The following is a 16,725-nucleotide window of genomic DNA, read 5'->3' on the forward strand; positions in this document are numbered from 1 at the left end:
AAGTGATGTACTTTATTCAAGTTAAATTTAAAGAATTTCAAATGACACCAAAAAGTAAAGAATTTAAAATTGCTCCTTCACTCTATATAATACAAATGTTAAATTATTTATTATTAATTTTTCAAAATTTGTAAGATGATCCTCATATTTTATAAAAATTTCAAATTTACCCACAAAAATTTCCAAAAATTGCAAATAAGTCCTTAATAATTTACAAATTTTATAAAGTAGTCCCTTCAAATTTTCAGAAATTGCAAATTAGTCCCTATTTTTCATTTTTTAAATTTAGCCCAAAAATTTTAAAATTTATGAAAATGATCCCAAAAATTTAACAATGAATCATTTTAATATTTCATCCAAACAATTAAATTTAAAAAACATCTTAGAAATGTTCCATCCAAATTACTTAGAATTTTATTGGAGAATTTAAATTATTTTGAATTTTGAATTTCTTAAAATTTCTCAATTATCTCATTCAAACACACTCTTATAAATTATCTAAGATTTATAAAACACTTATGAACACCCTGATATTGATAGATTCATATATTCATATATTGAGAAGAAGAGAAAATTCAATCTTAAATGAGTTGAAATTACATGATATTCTTATGAACTTGTTGAGTTAATTTTTTTTGTAACTTTTTAATATCTTGATTAAAACTCTTGAGTGGTAGTGGATCGGACAATTTTTCTCCTTTTCATAATAAATCATTTTTTAATTGAATTGGATAAGCAATTTTATGTGTGTTGATTATCATCTTTTATGTTGGTTTTATTATTATGATTTTGCTTTCATATTAGTTGGTATATTATTATTCTGCGAAAAATGTTTAGTTTTTTTTTCTTCTTTATCTCATATCTTAATTCTTGGCGTGTTTAAACAGTTTGATTTTCACAACAATTTAAGTCATAAAATTGACATCTTAAATTTATAAAATTGAGTATGCACTTTTAACAAATCCAATTCATATTTGTTGACGTTGTTGATACATTCTCATGTCTAATAATGAAAAACAACAGTAACATACATACATATATATTATGTTGTAATAATAAAACTATGAATTTTTTTTTAGAGAGAAGCTCTTCCCTCTCTCTAAAATTAGGGCTTCACTTTGTGGGTGAGCGTCGCCGCTCTTTCAATTTTAAAATTTCTCTCCTTTAATGTGGAGGCTCTTTCTTTTCTAGTGAAGGCTTCTCTCACTTTGTGAGTTGTCCTTCTCTCACCTCCTATTTGTCGAACCATCCATTCCTATTAGATTCTTGCCACAATCTACCTTCAACCTCCACCGTGTTCTCGCTTTTCTCCATCAACAACTACTAGGTGCTCTCAACAACAATTTCGAGTTCATCTTCACCATCAACTGGGCCAAAGTTTTGAAATAGTAAACACGGTGTTCGTCCGCCACCAAAACTCCCGCCACCGGAAGTTTCGGATCTACTGGAACATGGTGTTTGGGTATTGGTTTATGTTGTTTTGTTAATTGTTATTATGCTTAAAGAAATTAAAAATATTTTTGTTAAAAAAAATTGAAAGGAAAAAACTTTTTTAAAAATATATATTTTTAAAAAATTAATTTAAAATATTTTATCATTTTAAATATGAGCTTCTAAAATATATATTTGATTAAAACTATATTAATAATATGTTTAAAATTTGAATTTGGTTAAAATCATATTGTAATAATTAACTAATTTTTAATAACTAAATTTAAATGTAAATATGAATAAATCAAATAAGCTGTTATCCCTACTAATTAACTTTTATTTTTCTTATTTCTTATCCATTGAAATGGACCCTTTTTAACTTGCAGTCACTCATATCATATGCATAACTTTTTAATTTAAAAATAATTTATACATAAGTAGTTTGTATATTAATAGTACACTCAAAGTAATCTATTCACACCCATAACATTTATTTAAAAGTCCCAAATAAAACCCATGTCCCATATCTAGACTCCATCCAAGTCACCAATTTAACTCGTTTTCAATTTTCAACACCTAGACTCATTAATTAAAACCATATTAAATCAAACACTAAACTTCCTAGTTTTGAATAACACGTTTCATTCTTATCTTGATTACTTTATTCCTAACGTTTTCTCAATCCGGTGTGCTTTGAAAAAGTCTCTTCAGCTCCCGGTTTCATTTTCATATCATAAACAAACAAATATCTACCTATATATCAAACAAAACTCACTTCAAAATTTCACACATTCACATTCATATTTCAAAATTCTCTCTCTCCAAAAAAACACAAGAAAAATGAGCAAGGGATCACATAGTAAGAACATGTTCATGAGAATCATGTGTTCACCAATAAGAGCACTAGGAAAAGCAAGAGACGCATACGTAAGAGGCATAACAAACTGCGGACAAAGCATGAATTACGGTAGTTATCCAATGGATGATGCTAGTAGATTCTCCTCTTTATCAAGAAGTCAGAGTGCAGCAACAACATCATCATCGAGAAGATCATCATCAGCATCGTCGTTATCAAGGCTTGATGATAACGAAGATTTTGCTGAGCTTGTTAGAGCTGCTTCTGCTAGGACTTTGGGGAATAGAATTGACGTGGATTTGGTTATGAAACAGCGACAGCAACAAGAACAACAAAAGATGAATAAAAAGTTACCTAAGTCTAGTAGTGTTGGGATGGCTAAGATTGATGAAGACATGCCGTTTGATTCTGGGATTGGGAATGGTGTTGGTTTTGTTGGGGAGTCTTATCCTAGATCTAAGAGTTATGCTGTTGGAAATAGAACTAGGAATGGTGTTTTCTGAATTTAGTTGTTGAATTGAAACTTTTTGGTGTTTGTAATATTTGTGAGTTATTGTAAAATTAAGAGTGGGGTTTAATTGAATCTTAATCTCTTTTTAATTGAATCTTGTGTTTTGGATAGATAATTATAAATGATTTCATGATTTGATGAGATGAGATTTTTAATTTTGGATTTTTTTGCAATTTTTTATTTGTATAAATTAGGTATGTAATTGCATAGAATAATTCTCACATAAAAAAATTATAATAAACTCTTGAAAAACGCGTTATTGATTTAACACTAATGTTTTTCTTTTGGCTTATCAAAAGTTGTATAGTCCCGTTCGGAGGATAAGTCTAGTATAAATGAGTTAAGTCCCCTTTTGATCTGAGTTGTGGAAAATCGAACCGTAATCTTCACTACCAAATTCAACACTAATCAGATAATCACCATTGAATCAATTAATTATGATTTAATTTAACATTATGCTTATGTTCAATTTCTTTTTTTAATGTGTTTTTATACCAATTAAATGAGAGCACTTTTAATTTTTATGTTGATGTTGAAAAGTGAAAACAATATTTCTCTTCATTTATTACTTCACTTTTTCATTCCATGTTCTTTTAAAATGGTAAAACAGGTCAATCCTTCTCATTTTATCCCACCCATTTAAAATGAAGTGGAATAATGTTTTTTTATTTATTAGTGAAGTGGAATAATTTAATTGGAGGTATAAGTTGAAAATCTAAGTCTGCATGGCGGCTTAGCATTCATGAATTGATCCGCCAAATTAATGTTAAGAGGGAGTATTAATTAAATAATTTACAGAGTATATTGACAATTCAATAAAATTTAATGACACAGCTAATAGGTTAAATAAACCGGCCCGACTTTGTAAAGTCCTGAATTTTATTACGTGAAAATTTTGCCACTGAATAATCAATAAAATAAATATCTATGAAAATATTCTGAATGTCTTAAGGTTCTGTTTGATAAGACACAATTTTAAGCATATAGTTTATAGTTTATAGTTATATGACAATTTAGACCTATTTAATAACAGTATTTCATTTCGAGCTTATAGTTTATTTTGCTAGTTTATATCTTATTTTCTATATATTATTTTAAATAGCGTTTTAGCTTATAGCCTATCATTTTTTCTTTCTTTTTTATCCTTATTATTTTAATAAAAATTCACTTTTATCCTTTATAATTTATTTTAAAATAAAATAATTATATATTAAATATCTTTTATGTCATTTTACATTTATAAGTTATTTGAACTACTAATTTTACCAAACACTTCAATTAGTTTATCAGCTATCAATCTCAATCATCAGCCATAAGTTATAAGCTATCAATCACCAGTTATCAACTATAAACTATAAGCTATCAATTAACCCTATTTTTACCAAACAGACCCTAAGATTCAACTCATATATAAAAAAATAAAAGTTAGTTTGTCTATTGTTTTTCCTTATCTATAAAATTAATGATAGAAAGTTTATATCTCAATAAATACATAAATATAGTTTTGAGACGATTAAGAGTCCAATAAGTAAAAGACTATTTGCAATTTTTAAGAAATGAGCTTAAGATGAATTAAGGTCCAAAAACTATTTGTCACGCATATTATTATATATCTACATACATAAGATTTAAAAGGCACATACATTTTTCATACTTCATTTTATTCTTTTTTGGATTCAATTATTGATTTGGGCGTTGAATTGTTAAACTTGCAGATTCACTCCCGTATAATCGCTTGAGCGACTTGCGCCACCATGTCAGGAGTCCACCACCTTTATTCATTCACAACTCTCATTCCACAACGAGACAATGTGTGGTATGTGGGATTCGACATATGATTCATGCAAAATTTCACAATCACATCTCATCTAATAAAAAATTAAATCAATGAAGCAATACCCTAAGACGGAAAAGCTAACTTCTGATTTCGTTCTCAAGAATTCGTACAAATCACATGAGATAGTATTGTCTCCAATCTCTTTTGTCGACAAAGATTAGAGAATAACCTATGTTGCATAACTTTTCTTTATTGATGATGTATAACGAGAAATAGAGAAGCAGCAAATAGAGATTAAAGGTTGTGAAATCATGAAAAGATAAACAAGATCCCCGATGCAAAGTTATGTACAGTCGCAACCACCGCCGCAGGGAATCATAAGGCCTAGACCCTCAAATTCCTAGCAAAGGTCCCGATGATTCGAAGTACTTTAGAGCCTTCATAGAGTTGGGGTTGCAAATGCACGGTTCGAGAACAAACGAGAACCATAACTTATTAATACCCACCAATTCCTCAACTCATTCACGCGGGTTCATAGGTCTCTCATGGTCGGTCATAGAAAAAAGGATAGAAGATCAACTATAGGAAAGAACTTCTTCAGTAAAAAAAAGAAGAGTTAATTTCCATTAACTAGCCTCATATAGACAATGAGACATGGATCTTAACGGCCCATCAATTAGTCTTAAGAACATTGAGACTATAAGATCATATATAAACTAACAACTTTGGTAAGAACAAGACAAATACTTTTCAATACAATATATATTTAAACAGATATTTGCGACTTTGATTGGCTTATCACCGATAGAGACACATAGCTATCAATTAGGATACCAAACGCTACGGTGCTAAAGTAGTGTTTTAAAAACCGGATCGGACCAGCCGGTCGGACCGGTCGAACTGGGAATTGGTCAGGTAACCGGTCTGGTTCAATAGCTGGATCGGGAATGTCATTGAACCGGTGTGAATCGGTCAAAACCGGTTTAAACCGCTAAAACCGGGAAAACCAACGGTTTAAATGCATTTTTTAATTTTTTGAATTTTAAAAAATTAAAGCAACGTCGTTTTGACTACTTTAATTAAAAATTAAAATAAAAAATAAAATAAAATAATAAAAAAATTGTTGCAGATGCGGTTGATTTTGTTAACGATAATTTTGATATTGAAGAAGGAGATCCCAACATTGAAACAATTTTTCTTTTATTGAAATTAAATTTAGTAGACAATGGAATTATTTTGTTATAAATTATTCAATTAGATTATGTTGCGATTAAACTTTTGCTTGCAATTATATTTTATAACTATGTACTATTTTATTGTGTGTGATACCTATGTGTAAAATTTGAATTTAAATTATGAACTTGTGAATTTTTTTATAATACGATATTTTCAAAAAATTTAAGTGCTAGTTATATTTTGTAGAGACTGAACCATTCGGTTCGACAGATTTTATACCTATATAATTTTCTTATAACGACCGATCTATTTAACCGAGTTATCTAGTTTAATCCGGTTTAGTCATGCGGTTCGACTAGTGATCCAGTGGCTCGACCAATAAACCAGTGACCCAGTACCCTCACCGGTTTAATGTCCGGTTCGATTTTTAAAACATTGTGCTAAAGTATGGAAATGAAAGTCAAACTTAAAAAGGGTTAGAAAATTGTGTTTGGATGATAACTATGCGATACATTTTTTATTTAGGGACTAAAAAGAGATTGTTTTTATAGTTAAATCTTATTTTTAATTTTTATTTCTTTTTAAATATCAATAATTTTATTTGTTATTTTGTTTTAATTAAATTTTTTGTTTCATGTAATCTTTACTATTGGAACACTAAACCTCAATTGTAACCAATTTTGAAGTTAATATATCATTACATATTGTTAGAACAAGATTTGTTCTGATCAATATTTTATGTTTTGATGATAACATTATATATGAATTTTGTATAAGACAATGTGGTACTCTAGTCCTTTGCATTTTCCATTTCAGAAAATACATAAAGAGTATGCATAAATCAGCACTCAGAAGCACTGACTCAGAAGGTTCTGGATGGCTACATCAGAACATGCTCTGGAAAGACATCAGAAGATGGTCAAGCATAATCAGAACATGAACTATGAAGCATCAGAAGAACATGAAGTCAGAAGTAGAAGCACTGAAGTTCTGAATGGTATCACGCTCAAGCTCTTCAAAGTCAGAAGACAAGAAGATGCTCTGCACCAAGTTGTTGACTCTGAAATTAAAATGTTGTTATCTACAAATCTGAGTCCAGAAGCAAGTACAAGATGACAGACTATTAAGTCTAATCTCTTACTGACAAAAGGAACGTTAGAAGCTACAAAAGGCAAAGTCAGTAAAAGCAGCAAAAGCATGGCTCGAGGTAGTTGACAAAAGTGTGAAACATTAAATGCAGTGTTGTACTATTCACACAAAGCATTAAATGCAACCCAACGGTCATCTTCTCTCAACGCCTATATATAAAAGTTCTTATCAAAAGCAGCATAGAGAACACTTGTGAAAAATACTGAAACGCTGTCAAATTCAAAGCTCACGAACTTCATCTTCAACCTCACAAACTCTTGTAATATTTAGTGAGTGTTAAGCTTAGAACTTAAGAGAAATATCACTGTTGTGATTATAGCTTTATAAGAAGCAATCTTACTCTTGTAAACATTATTTTATATTGTTTGTAAAAGGTTCCTAGAGTGATCAAGTTGTGATCAGTAGACTCTAGAAGACTTAGAAGTTTTCTAAGTGGTGAATTCCTAGAGTGATCAAGTTGTGATCTGTATACTCTAGAAGACTTAGAAGTTTTCTAAGTGGATAACCATTGTAATCGGTTGGATTAGTGGATTAAATCCTCAGTTGAGATAAATCACTCTAAGGGGGTGGACTGGAGTAGTTTCGTTAACAACGAATCAGGATAAAAATAATTGTGTTCATTGTTTTTATCTTACAAGTTTTTAAAGTCACACTTATTCAAACTCCCCCTTTCTAAGTGTTTTTCCATCCTTCACATATTGATAAAAAAATCTACCAATGTCAATATAAAGTTCTCTTTTGATAAATAATTTGTAAGTATTTCTATAAATGCTTCTGAATTATTAAATTATGTCATTGAGATCTGTCATAACTAGCTCCAAAATTTAAATCACCCGAACTTTATGTAATAATAAAAAATTCTTGCAAAGAGTGATACAATTAATTATTTGAATCAGTTAAGTCCGACATTAAATTTTAAAAATAAAACATTTTTATTTAGAGACAGTTTAGATAATTTAAAATTAATAGAATGGAGTGGAACAGAATGAAATAGAATTGAGCGGAATAGAATGAAACATAAACTTCATTCTATTGTTTGAATATTTTATGACGGAGTGGGACTAATATTTCATTCCACTGTTTGGAAATAGGATGGAGTAGAAATCTCATTCAATTGTTTAGAAATTGGATGGAGCGGAAAGCATTATATTATTTTTATTTCATTATTACCTTTTATTTCACAAAAATTAATATAATTAATGTAAAATTTTGAAGGACGAAATTAAAATTGTGTTATTAATTTATTTCATTTCATTGAATACACTCCAATTTAAGTGAAATAAAAAAATGAACTAAACTAGTGGTATTGGATGAAATGAGTTTCATCACATTCCACTCTATTTCATTCATTTTTTATAAAACCAAACAATGAAACATAACATGATTATGATTCCGCTTCATTCCATTTTATCCATTTCCATCCAAACACACTCTTAAGAACCCTTAAGAACAAGTTAATCAATCATACTAATAGACATTGAGAGTAGGCATGACAACAAAACCCGTACCCGCGGGTATACATTCGAACATATCCCGAAGTTGACAAAAAAATCCACTTTGACTGGGTTTGAATTCAGGTATGGGTTTTCCCTGATTACAAAATATGAGAACGAGTCGGATAATGGGGACACTAGTACCCATCCTCGAACCTGCCCTGTTTATTTCGTTATGTATATTATTATTTATTTTTGATAATTTAGAATATTAAATATGTGGCCAATCTTTTGATATTTTGATTTCTATTTATTATTTAAAATATTTAAAATGTATATAATTTTTTTTAAAATTTTTTTATTTTTTATTTATAATATAATTTGATTTTGGAAAAAATAAAATTTTTTATTTAAAAAATTGATTTTACTAAATCGATGGTGGCGAGGCGGAGATTATCGAGATTTTAATAAATTTTTGGTCAAATTTAAATTTTAATTCTCAATCTCCGTTTGAGTTTGGAGCGGGAAACAAAAATTATTTGAGAATTTAGATTTAAATTTTAGAAAAGGTAATAACCGTCTCCAACCCGCCGTAATTTTCTCTAATTGGGAGCTAGAGCATATACATTTCAAATTATTTTTGATTTGGACAGCAAAACATGTAGTTATGACGTTTGGATTAGATCATTGTAATGATCAAATTTGGTTACTTTTTTCTTTGATAGAACCTGAGTTGCTTCCTAACATTGTCGCTAAGATAGTTATTATTAGGCATCAAATTAAATTATCCACATGTAAATAACTAGTACTAGTATGATATTGTCAAAAATATAAAATAGAATAATAATCAATGACTTTTTGGCAAGAAAATGTACAATTTCAATTTGTATGGCATTTTAAGTCAAATTTATACGCTGGTTGAAATGGTAAAGGATCCGAAATTGAACTTTGATATTTTAAATGGATGCTAGTTTGATTTACTTGAAATTAAAACTGCAAATCTCTATCTACAAAAATAAAATAAAATATGTAACTAAAAATATAGGTATATCTCTTAATGTCCACTGCATCATTCAAATTTAGTAGCATATTTCGTATTACTGTAAGTGAATTGGTAAGAATTGTAGGTATTGCCAAATAAATATGTAATTTATTTTAGTATAGTTCAACAATAATAAATATTTTATTAAATTTTATTGGTGACTTCTAAAGTGAGACTCAATTAAGTCTTTTACCTGGTTCCACTTAAATAGACAGTTGGATTAAACAAATATACATAATCTAAATATTTCTTACGAAATACACGATTTACCTGCGGAATTTCCTGCGGAACATTTTCCGCAGTAATGCCTGCGGACTTTCCTGGGAAAAAGTTAAAGGAAATATATTTTCCGGCGGATCAAGATTTTGCAGAAAATTCCGCAGGCATACCTGCGGATTTTGCTGCAGAAAATATATTTTGAATAAAAAACCAACCAAAATTACAGATTCCGCAGGTAATATCGCAGGAAAACTTTCTGCGGATTTTGCTGCGGAATTTCTTTTTTATTAAAACAAAACTACATTACATAATCCGCAGGTAATTCCGCAGGAAACTTTTCTGCGGATTTTGCTGCGGATTTTTTTGGTATTATATTTTTTATTTTTTTAATTTAAAAATAATGTAAAATATTTTTCTTTTAAAATAAAATGTTATTTTTTGCAAAAAAAATAAATTTTTTAAAAAAAATAATTTTTTTAAAAAAAATAATAGTGGTTTTTTTAAATTTAATAAAAACTTTTTTTTTTAAATTTAATCTAATTCTTCAATTTGTATTTTAATAAATGGTATGATGATTTTGAAAAATAAAATTAAAAAATGTATAGAAAAATTGGAAACAAAAATCTAATAAAATTTCTAGAACAGGAATCAAACCTAATATCTAACTTATATTGGACCAATTAATCAACCACTAAGAAAATACCTTAATGAAACAATTATTAAATATAATTTATTAATTTCTCTTTTAATATCAGATTATCTTTTAACATATTTTAAAATTATTTCCAAATTTTAAATTTATATATAATTTTTTTTCTTTTAATATTATTACACTCCAATAGATTTCTTCTTTTGTTTCATTTTCATCTTATATTGGTATTTAACACCTTAATTTATTAAAAAAAATTAACAATAAATTTATAAAATTTACAAAGATTGTAAAAAATAACTAAAATGTTTTATAATCCTACTCAAACAAATATTTAAAATTAAGACACATAAACAAAATAAACTACTTCTAATGAATATTTAGAATGATATTTATTTATTTAATTAATAATTAGTTAATATTAAATATTATATTAATAGAAATATAGTTTTTGTATAGATGGTTTTTTTCCACTTAGTTTGACACGTAGGTCTAAGAAAGAATGAGAAAATATTTCTTCTCATTTTTCTACTAAACTTGAGTAAAACAAAAAAAAATAGAAACGCTTAATACCCTTCTCTCCATTCGAAACCCTAAGTCGCCGCCACCATCTCCGATTGAAAAATAAGTTTCATATTCTTGCTCCGATCGGTTTCAAGCACTTCTTCATGCGAGCGTACTCTAGAGTTGATCAGATCGTCGCCGGTGCACTTTCGTCTCCTCCGGCGTGATAGTAAGTTTTCAACAACCATACTTCAATTCTCTCTTCATACTGCCTCGGAATCGCTCAGGCAACTGTAAACTTCATCCGTTCCGTGAGTATTCTATTTCCTTAGAATTCTTGTCTGTTGTGTTGAAATCCCTAATTTCCATTAAGCCTCAATTTCAATTTTGACAGCTATTTTGGAAAATTTATGTTACAAATAATGGCTCTGATTTTGATTCAGAATGAAAACTTGTTTGAGTTAGTTTACTCTGGTTTTGGCTCTGTTTTTCACTATCTGACTTCTTTATAATTTCAAGTGAAAACAACTTTATAAGGAATCCTGAATTTTTGTGATATATGCACAAGTGTCTGCAATATATAAGGAATCTTGAATTTTGTTCTTAATCCTGAATTGTTGTGCTGCAAAGAGTTTATTATTGAGTTAAAAATCTATGATCTATGCACTTCAGCACACAACTGGTTCACACATAAGAGTTCATGTTAAGGATTTGCCATTACTCACGTTTTAGAAAAAGGTTAAATGTTGATTTTACCTTGATTTCAGCCTTTTACATGATGCATCACACTGAACTCAACACCTGAGAGCCAAAGTTAAGACACTTTACAATACCTGCATAAAGAGGAACTTAGGATCACTTTTTATTCTTCATAGAATCAATATAGTTTAGTGTAAGGCAGTGAAAATAGTTGCTACAATGCACCCTCGAGTCTTAGCCTTTACATTTGGTTAGATGTATTGCTTGCTATCATATATTATTGATTTGGTTCATGTACTTGTTTGTAAATATTATAGTCCAATTTCCTTTTTATAATGGCTAAATTTCTATGCCTTTGATTTTTTATGTTGCAGGGTAGTTTGTTTGTGACATTCTGTTCCTAGGATTAGGTTTCTGCTAGAATTTCAGGTCAGTTTTGGCTACCAACTGAGATCAGTTTATTGGAAGGTATATTTTCAAGTTACAAATTGTTGTAGCGTGAAATATTGCATAAATTGATTCGAGAAGTGATGTTGTTGGTTAAATAGTTGCTCCACTTTACTGGCAGTTATATTTAATCTTCAGTTACTTGTTTGAAACATTGTTTTTTTTTTTTTGCTGTTTAGGTTCTGAAATGTAAGTATGTTGTTCGAGGAGAGATTGTTACACTTGCTCAGGTACTGTGATTTTCATTTATATTGTGTTACACAATTAGCACACTTCTAGAACTTACAAACTACTTTAACTATTCATACTCTGTCATGGATTCAGGAGATGTCAAAGGCATTTACCAGAAATTGTGTTCTCTCTTTCAGCCAAGGTTAGTAATAAGTATGACCCACTTACACCTAACAACTAGGTTGGTTATTCCTTGTTTTATTAATACATACGTATCTAAACCAATCAAATGCAGCTGTAGCTTACATAATTTAACATGAGATTTGGAATGTTTAAATTACAAAAATTAACCTTTGCGTGATTTGCTGAGGGAAAATGGATCCATGTGGTCAATGTTTTGATGCATTTACTCCTTCAATGTATTGAGTATACAAATTGGTTCAGCTCATACCCCATATTTTGGTGCCGCATACTAATGAAGTTAGGGGAGAGTTTATGGGTTATACGTAACTATCTAAGGATTCAACTTGGTTGTCTTGTAGAAGTTAGAACTTTCTTCCAACTAACACGTGTTCCAAAACAAAGTGGTAGCTGCATGGATTAGAGATACTATATCACTCTTGATTACTTTTAACTTAAAGCATACAATAGAAAACAACTTGCCTAAAAGTTTATTCAAAGTCTAAACGAATTGATTAGGACGACAAAACATTTTTAGTAAGAAAAGTCAAAAACCATTTCCTATTTATCACTATTTGAATGATTATTTTATACATAAAAATAATGCAATATGTAATCCATATGGGGTTGGTTTTCTCATGATGTGCACCTTCTGTCAATTGTGGATTGTTAAAATTCCTCTATCCAAGAGTGCACTACAGTGTCTATTTAACAAAATTTTGTACTAATTAGTGTACTGCGAAACCATAGCGGTTTGTCCAAATTCCTCTATACTATAGCGGTATAGCGCCGCCACACTGGATGTGTCCACAGTGCTATTAAATGACAATTGCCATAGGAAATTTATGAAGGGAAGCCCATCATGGCGGGCTGGCATCATCATAGACCGCAATGGCGTGTTTTTTAACTATAGCGGTTTGTTGTTGTTTGCAGTATAGTGCTCGGTTCAATGCTGAAGCAGTGAGAAACTTTTTATACTCTCAACAATGAAACTATAGCCCAAAAGAAATTCAACTGTATGTATGCAATTCTTTTTTTATTCACAACCTAAATAAATTATGGTTATACATGTTTTTGTGTCAAGTTGTTTGGTCTTTATTCAATGTGTATTGATATACTGAGTTGTTTTAGAGTTGGGTAAATGTGCTTTTGTTTTAGAGTTGGGTATATGCGCTGAGTGAAATTACTGTTGCTGATTTAGTGGGGTATGTTACAAGAAGCAACAAAGGAACAAAGAAATACTTATTCTATACTTATACTATAAGCTAGTATAGAGGAAATGTTTGAAGACTTGGCTTGAGTTACAATTCTCACAAGTATAGAGGAAATTTTTTTGTTCATTTGATGAATACTAATGACACACTTTATTATCATTATTTATTATTATTTTTTCACTTTCTCATTCAATCCCAAAGGTAAACATTGTTATGAAATGAAATTAGCCTTCCACTTGGTTTCAGATCTTGTCTTATATCCCCTACTCCCATCTCTATATTTTCTTAAAGTTTATAACTTTGTATTGTAGTTGTCAAATAGATTAAAATCAGTTGATTGCTGTCTTGGCAGGAACGGGAATGAAGAGGATGATTGCTGTCTTGGCAGGAATGAAGAGGATGATTCCATTATGAAGATGAAGGTTGCCCAATTCTCATCTCATTAAACTTGAGTTCTATATACTCACTTAATTTGGAGTATGGAATTGGTGCTGAGATTGGTTACTTTGTTTTAAACTCACTCTTTTTTACTATCTAATGTCCTGATGTTTATAATTTTGTAGCAATTTTTATAGTAACTTGTTTTATGAATTTGTCTTATATAAATTCAAATATTTTAAATTAAAATTATCTTTTTATATTCTGGTTTTTTTAATATATAATTTATAACGTTTCAAAAAATATTTAAATTTTTTTTTAATTTGGGACAGAAAGTACCTGCGGATCTTCCTGCGGAAAATATTACCCACGAAGGTTTTAGCTGTGGACAAAAAACCGGAAATTTAGCTCAATTCCGCAGGTAAATCCACAGGAAAACAGATTATTTCTAGTAGTGTTACCGCAATCGATTCATTCTCTTTATCTCTCTCAACAGATATTTCTCTCCCCACCGCTTGCATCCTCCTTGACCTGTCTCCACTGCCTACAAATATTTATCCATAAATTGATCTTTTTCTACCATGAAAAACTCAACTTACATTATTTGTGTAAATTGGGATTGAGAAGAATGAAATTGATTTTCAGAGCCAAAACTCAAGAATTTTAATGCTTTTTTTTTTTCTTTCACAATCTTCATCTCATGGGTAAAAACATATCGAATTTACATTTCATAGGTTGTGTTTCAATTTCCGATACCATATAATTTAAAAGGGCCCAAAATCATTTCACCATTTAAGCACTTGTGAATAAAATCGAAGTTTAGAATGAAAAACACTATAGTTGCAAAGTTTTATGAAATACCCATGTTATTAGTGTGAGAAAAAACCCATTTACAACTTAAGAATTTTTCAAGTGTATAATTATTGTCATCTTCTCCAATAAATTCTTTTGGGTTTTTTTTTTTAATGTTGAAAATACATTTTCTCAAGATCCAAATCTACCGTACCGATGGGTAGGGGTGTTCAAAACCAAACCAACCCAATAAAAAATCACAAACCAAATCGAAACCGCAAAAAACCGCATTTGGTTCGGATTAGTTTGGGTAATCTTTTAACAAAATCACACGGTTTGGTTCGGTTTGCGGTTTGTATTTTGTAAACCGAACCAAACCGAATCTTTTAACAAAACCGCATTATATTACAACCTAAATTTTACTTAACTCACATCCAACCCAAATTTAAACCTCTTATATCTTAGCATTATGATTACCAACAATTTTCTCTTCCTTACACATAATTTCAGTCCCGATCTTCTCAAATCTCTAATAACATTATCGCACATTTTTTGCCACATACATCTTCCTCCTCCTCCTCCTCCTCCTTCTTCTTCTTCTTCTTCTTCTTCTTCTTCTTCTTCTTCTTCTTCTTCTTCTTCTTCTTCTTCTTCTTCTTCTTCTTCTTCTTCTTCTTCTTCTTCTTCTTTTATAAACTCTAATCTCTTATATTTTTTCTTTTTCACCTTCTCATTTTTATGTAAATTTTCCGTATTTCAGTTTCTTTTTTATCGCACATCTTCTTCTTTAATCTCTCAACACTTTTTTTTTTCTTTTTCACCTTCACTAATCTCTCGTCTCTTCTATTTTTTGTTTCATTATAATAATTTTTATATTATTTTATGCTATTATTTTATGTTTAAAATTCCACTTTTGTCTAATTTAATTTTTACATATTAAATGAAAAATTGTAGTCAAAATATAACAAGTTTTGTTGTTATTTGATAGTGTATGAATGTCCAAATACAAAATTATGTTGTCATCTATATGTGTATTTATGGATCAATAAAATATTTGTAAAAAACCGAACCAACCGAACCGAACCAAACCACAATAGTTTGGTTTGGTTTGGTTCTGATTTTTTTTAAAAGCCAACCGAACCAAACCAAACCGCACGCTTTTTCTCTTGCGATTCGGATAATTTTTTTCGTAAAAACTGCCCAAACCGCACCACGAACACCCCTACCGATGGGTAAAAAGGGACTGAACGACTGTGATGTTGAAATTCTTAAAAGTACATATCTTAGTGCTGTCATGAAACATTCAAAGATTAGTAGAAAACATTAAGATATGTGTTGATATTTTTTATGGGAGTTGCTGCTGTTATGTGGTACCAACAGCAGAAACTCAAAACAAAGAAAGAATAAGCAATAAGAAAATGAGATTCAATATAGTGTGGTGTATGATAAATTTTTTGAAATTTTTTAATCTAATGGTTGTTATACATGGTTCATGATGAGGAATTTAATTGAGCCCTCACTCTAGAAGTTACCAATTTTATTTAACTATAATTTAATTAGGATAAGTTTTAAATTTTATGCAGTAGTCTTTAAAACCCCCTCTCTATGTGCTTATTTAAATTTCTACAAATAAAAAAAAATATTTTGCATAATCTTTATGAAGGGATAGTTTATTGGGAATATTTAGAATTTTATAATCTCTAAAAGTATTGTTGCATTTTAATTTGACAATATTAGTCTAATGTTGTTATCATATTTTTCTTTAAACAATTATAACTAGGGTTAAATATACAAACCTCTGTAATGTTAGCGAAATTTGATTTTAGACCTTATAAAAGTTTTTTTTATTCCTCTAACTTATGTAGATTCCCTCTCAAAACCCCTCATTTGCCACTTGTGCAACCAAATTCCTTCCAGATTCTCAATTATTTTCCAATGTGAATTATTTGATTTAAATGTTTACAGCGTGACATTTTCATCATGGCAAATTATTGATAAAATTCACCAGATTCCTAGTGGCTTTATCATTTTCACCTATCCTTAATCCAGAACGTGAAATTATGGTTTATTCGCCCCCTTTCATTGCCTCCTTCTCTC

The 16,725-nt window shown here is 29.6% G+C and overlaps 1 protein-coding gene and 1 long non-coding RNA gene across 3 annotated transcripts; both read left to right on the forward strand.

The window, feature by feature from the left end:
- Nucleotides 1-2,135: 2,135 nt before the first annotated feature.
- LOC131594122 (uncharacterized) lies at nucleotides 2,136-2,870 on the forward strand. The gene has a single exon (XM_058866216.1). It carries the CDS (start codon nucleotides 2,272-2,274, stop codon nucleotides 2,788-2,790), a length of 519 nt encoding a protein of 172 aa, XP_058722199.1. The 5' UTR covers nucleotides 2,136-2,271; the 3' UTR covers nucleotides 2,791-2,870.
- A 7,884-nt stretch (nucleotides 2,871-10,754) lies between these two features.
- LOC131596468 (uncharacterized) lies at nucleotides 10,755-15,191 on the forward strand. Of its 2 annotated transcripts, XR_009282311.1 has the most exons (7): nucleotides 10,755-11,058; nucleotides 11,821-11,914; nucleotides 12,073-12,123; nucleotides 12,218-12,266; nucleotides 13,178-13,260; nucleotides 13,811-14,257; nucleotides 14,333-15,191. It is a non-coding gene; the product is annotated as an uncharacterized LOC131596468 (long non-coding RNA). The 2 variants fall into 2 exon arrangements; XR_009282312.1 differs by lacking the exons at nucleotides 13,178-13,260; nucleotides 14,333-15,191 and having other exon boundaries at nucleotides 10,758-11,058; nucleotides 13,811-14,096.
- Nucleotides 15,192-16,725: the final 1,534 nt, after the last annotated feature.

The sequence above is a fragment of the Vicia villosa genome, linkage group LG4 (genome assembly GCF_029867415.1).
Source record: "Vicia villosa cultivar HV-30 ecotype Madison, WI linkage group LG4, Vvil1.0, whole genome shotgun sequence".
Lineage (NCBI taxonomy): Eukaryota > Viridiplantae > Streptophyta > Magnoliopsida > Fabales > Fabaceae > Vicia > Vicia villosa.

Coding starts and splice junctions, on each gene's coding strand:
- LOC131594122 (XM_058866216.1), top strand. CDS start 2,272: ATGAGCAAGGGATCACATAGTAAGAACATGTTCATGAGAATCATGTGT.